Source organism: Mycetomoellerius zeteki, unplaced genomic scaffold, assembly GCF_001594055.1.
Source record: "Mycetomoellerius zeteki isolate Tzet28-1 unplaced genomic scaffold, Tzet1.0 scaffold331, whole genome shotgun sequence".
Taxonomy (NCBI): Eukaryota; Metazoa; Arthropoda; class Insecta; order Hymenoptera; family Formicidae; genus Mycetomoellerius; species Mycetomoellerius zeteki.
Window position 1 is genome coordinate 90,776 of NW_017257318.1, and position 2,693 is coordinate 93,468.

The 2,693-nt window shown below is 46.1% G+C and overlaps 1 protein-coding gene across 1 annotated transcript; it reads left to right on the forward strand.

The window, feature by feature from the left end:
* Positions 1–225: 225 nt before the first annotated feature.
* LOC108725202 (uncharacterized) lies at positions 226–1,338 on the forward strand. Its single transcript, XM_018452066.1, has one exon. The coding sequence runs from the start codon at positions 226–228 to the stop codon at positions 1,336–1,338; it is 1,113 nt and encodes a 370-aa protein (XP_018307568.1).
* The last annotated feature ends 1,355 nt before the right edge of the window (positions 1,339–2,693 follow it).

Here is a 2,693-nt window from a genome sequence, read left to right on the forward strand (position 1 = left end):
AAGCATCTCAGTTCACGATCAGGAAATGTCCGCGATCCTACCGGTCAGCGATCCGGTTACGCGCTCGGCGTTCAGTGGAATCGACTGAGTGACAATTTCATATTCTCCGCGCCGTCGCCTCCGCGGACAGTCGCAATCACGAAACGCTCAGTACTCTCGTTTATCGCGCGCATCTTTGATCCGCTTGGATGGCTCGCGCCGATCATTATCAATGCAAAAATCTTTATGCAAGAACTGTGGACTATTCGTCTTGATTGGGATTGCGAACTTCCGGACGACCTCAAATCTCACTGGATCGACTTTCTCGCGCAATTTAAAAACTTGTCGGTGATTTCCATTCCGCGCTGGTTCGGTACGAGTTCGGATACCCTCGAAGTGCAACTTCACGGATTTTCGGACGCCTCGCAACACGCCTTCGCGGCGGTTGTTTATATTCGTGTTGTTTCGCCTAGTGACATTCGCGTGACCTTCGTCAGTGCAAAGACAAAAGTGACTCCTCTCAGACGCGTAACAATATCTCGACTCGAGTTATCCGCTGCCGTGCTTCTCGTAAAATTGATTCGCAAGGTTCGCGACGTGCTCGACCTGACTCGCTCAACCTCTCATCTCTGGACCGATTCTACTGTCGCGCTGGCCTGGATCAAGAGCCATCCGTCAAGATGGAAGGAATTCGTGCAACATCGGGTATCGTTCATACAAGAACTGTCAAACTCTCGTTGGCATCACATCGCTGGGAAAGAAAATCCCGCCGACTTGGCATCGCGAGGAATCTCTCCGCAACGACTACAGCAGGAGCGGCTCTGGTGGTCGGGACCTCAATGGCTCCAACGAGCCTCCACTGAGTGGCCTGCCTCCACCGGCACTCTCAGCCCGGCCGCACAAGGAGAGGAACGTGCACGAAGCTATGCCGTCGCCATAGTCAGCCCCGAACCGGAGGCATGGGACCTTATAAAACGATACTCTTCTCTCACCAAGCTACTCCGCATCACCGCATGGATTCGACGCGCCATCGAACGTTTTCGCAAAACTACCAATGCACGCGCCGCTCAAGATCCTCTCACTCCGCTCGAATTGGACTCTGTGCTCGCCTTCTGGACCAAATTGACGCAATACGCGTGCTTTTCTCCGGAAATTCAACTCATCAAAGCAAACAAACCACTACCGAAATCAAGTCCATTACTCCGCCTCATTCCGTTTATCGATACCGATGAATTGCTTCATCTCCGAGGTCTCTTTAAAGTGACATCGGGCTCACAATCTTTACCAAATCGGAGCTCTAGTTCTCGTCAAGGACGAACAACGACCTCCCACCAAGTGGTCTCTCGCACGCATCATTGACGTACACCCTGGCTCGGACGGACTCATCCGCGTCGCTACGGTGAAGACGGCTACCTCAACTCTCAAGAGACCGATTGTGAAGTTGTGTTTGCTACCGAGAGTAACGACCGATTCAAATGAACAGTGACTATATTCATAATGTAAACTCCCGCCTAATTTGATTTTATTTCGGTTCTTTTCGACAACTAATATAGTTGCCAAGGCAGGCGGAATGTTTAGACTAACTCAGTAAATGTTCATTACGCAAATTATTTTACATCGGCATTTTATATTCAAACTCATATTATTAAAGGTGTGTGCTCGTTATCGATTTGCTTTCAACGATTATCTCCGTCGACAGTTATTCTGTTCAAACCGCGCTTGTTACCGGTACCGACACGGTCAGGATTCATGATAGTTTTTCTACCGATCAGCTGTTTACTTCGCGTCACACGATGTATACATTCGCAACCTTTCCTTTATGCTCGCGAAGCGAAGGATATCTCTCGACGCGTGTATGTTAAGCGTGTACCTATCGCTTAACGATCAAGTTCAGTTGACTTCGAATAAAGCTCAGCAGCACATCTCATTGTACATCGCTCTAATTCTCTATTCTTTTCTACACCTTCTGACTCCTCGTGATTGTTCGCGTATAATTCCGACATCACCAGCGGATCTGATTTCCGGTACCACTTTCCTTTCGCAATACTATGTTAGGCTTAAAACTTTTCAGACGACCCTCGTACTGCAAACGAATGCCTGTATTTTTGCAAAAGTATTGTCTATATCGATCCCCGTATCTCCTAAACTAGCGAATGCTTGCTGAAACTCCTCGTTTTTTGCGAGTTTTTTTAAATGGGCGCTGTTTACCTTTCCTAAAAAATGCAGGATTATAATCGCAACCGGTAAATGCATGAAATCCCGGCAATGCTTTGCACAGATCTAATCCTAAATGTTCATGAAGTACATTTACATCTATAATATGCCGACTTCTTGAAACGCCACATTCAATATAAATTTTTGCTGTTATTTTATGCAAATTACCTAACATAATAACAACAATATCTGTGTCAGAGCACTTTACGACAACAGTTGAATCTGAATTTATTTTAGACGCATGATAAATAATTTTAGTGTCGGCCTCTTCGTGCGAAGGACAAGAAAAATCTAATTTCTCCGTTTTGACAACATTACCATTAACGACGCTGAATGAATAACAATTAATAAAATTTAATAAAATAGTGTTACGTCCAACTCCTAATGTATGAATGGATCGTTTGAAAGAAAGAAGGAATGAGAAGGATGGAGTATGGAAGGACGTTAGAGCAGACGCTATGTCTCGCATGCATCCGAGTGAAAGGGGATGGAGCGAGTCG

Bases quoted from the DNA above. Each gene is read 5' to 3' on its own strand.
- LOC108725202 (XM_018452066.1), top strand. From the start codon at position 226: ATGCAAGAACTGTGGACTATTCGTCTTGATTGGGATTGCGAACTTCCG.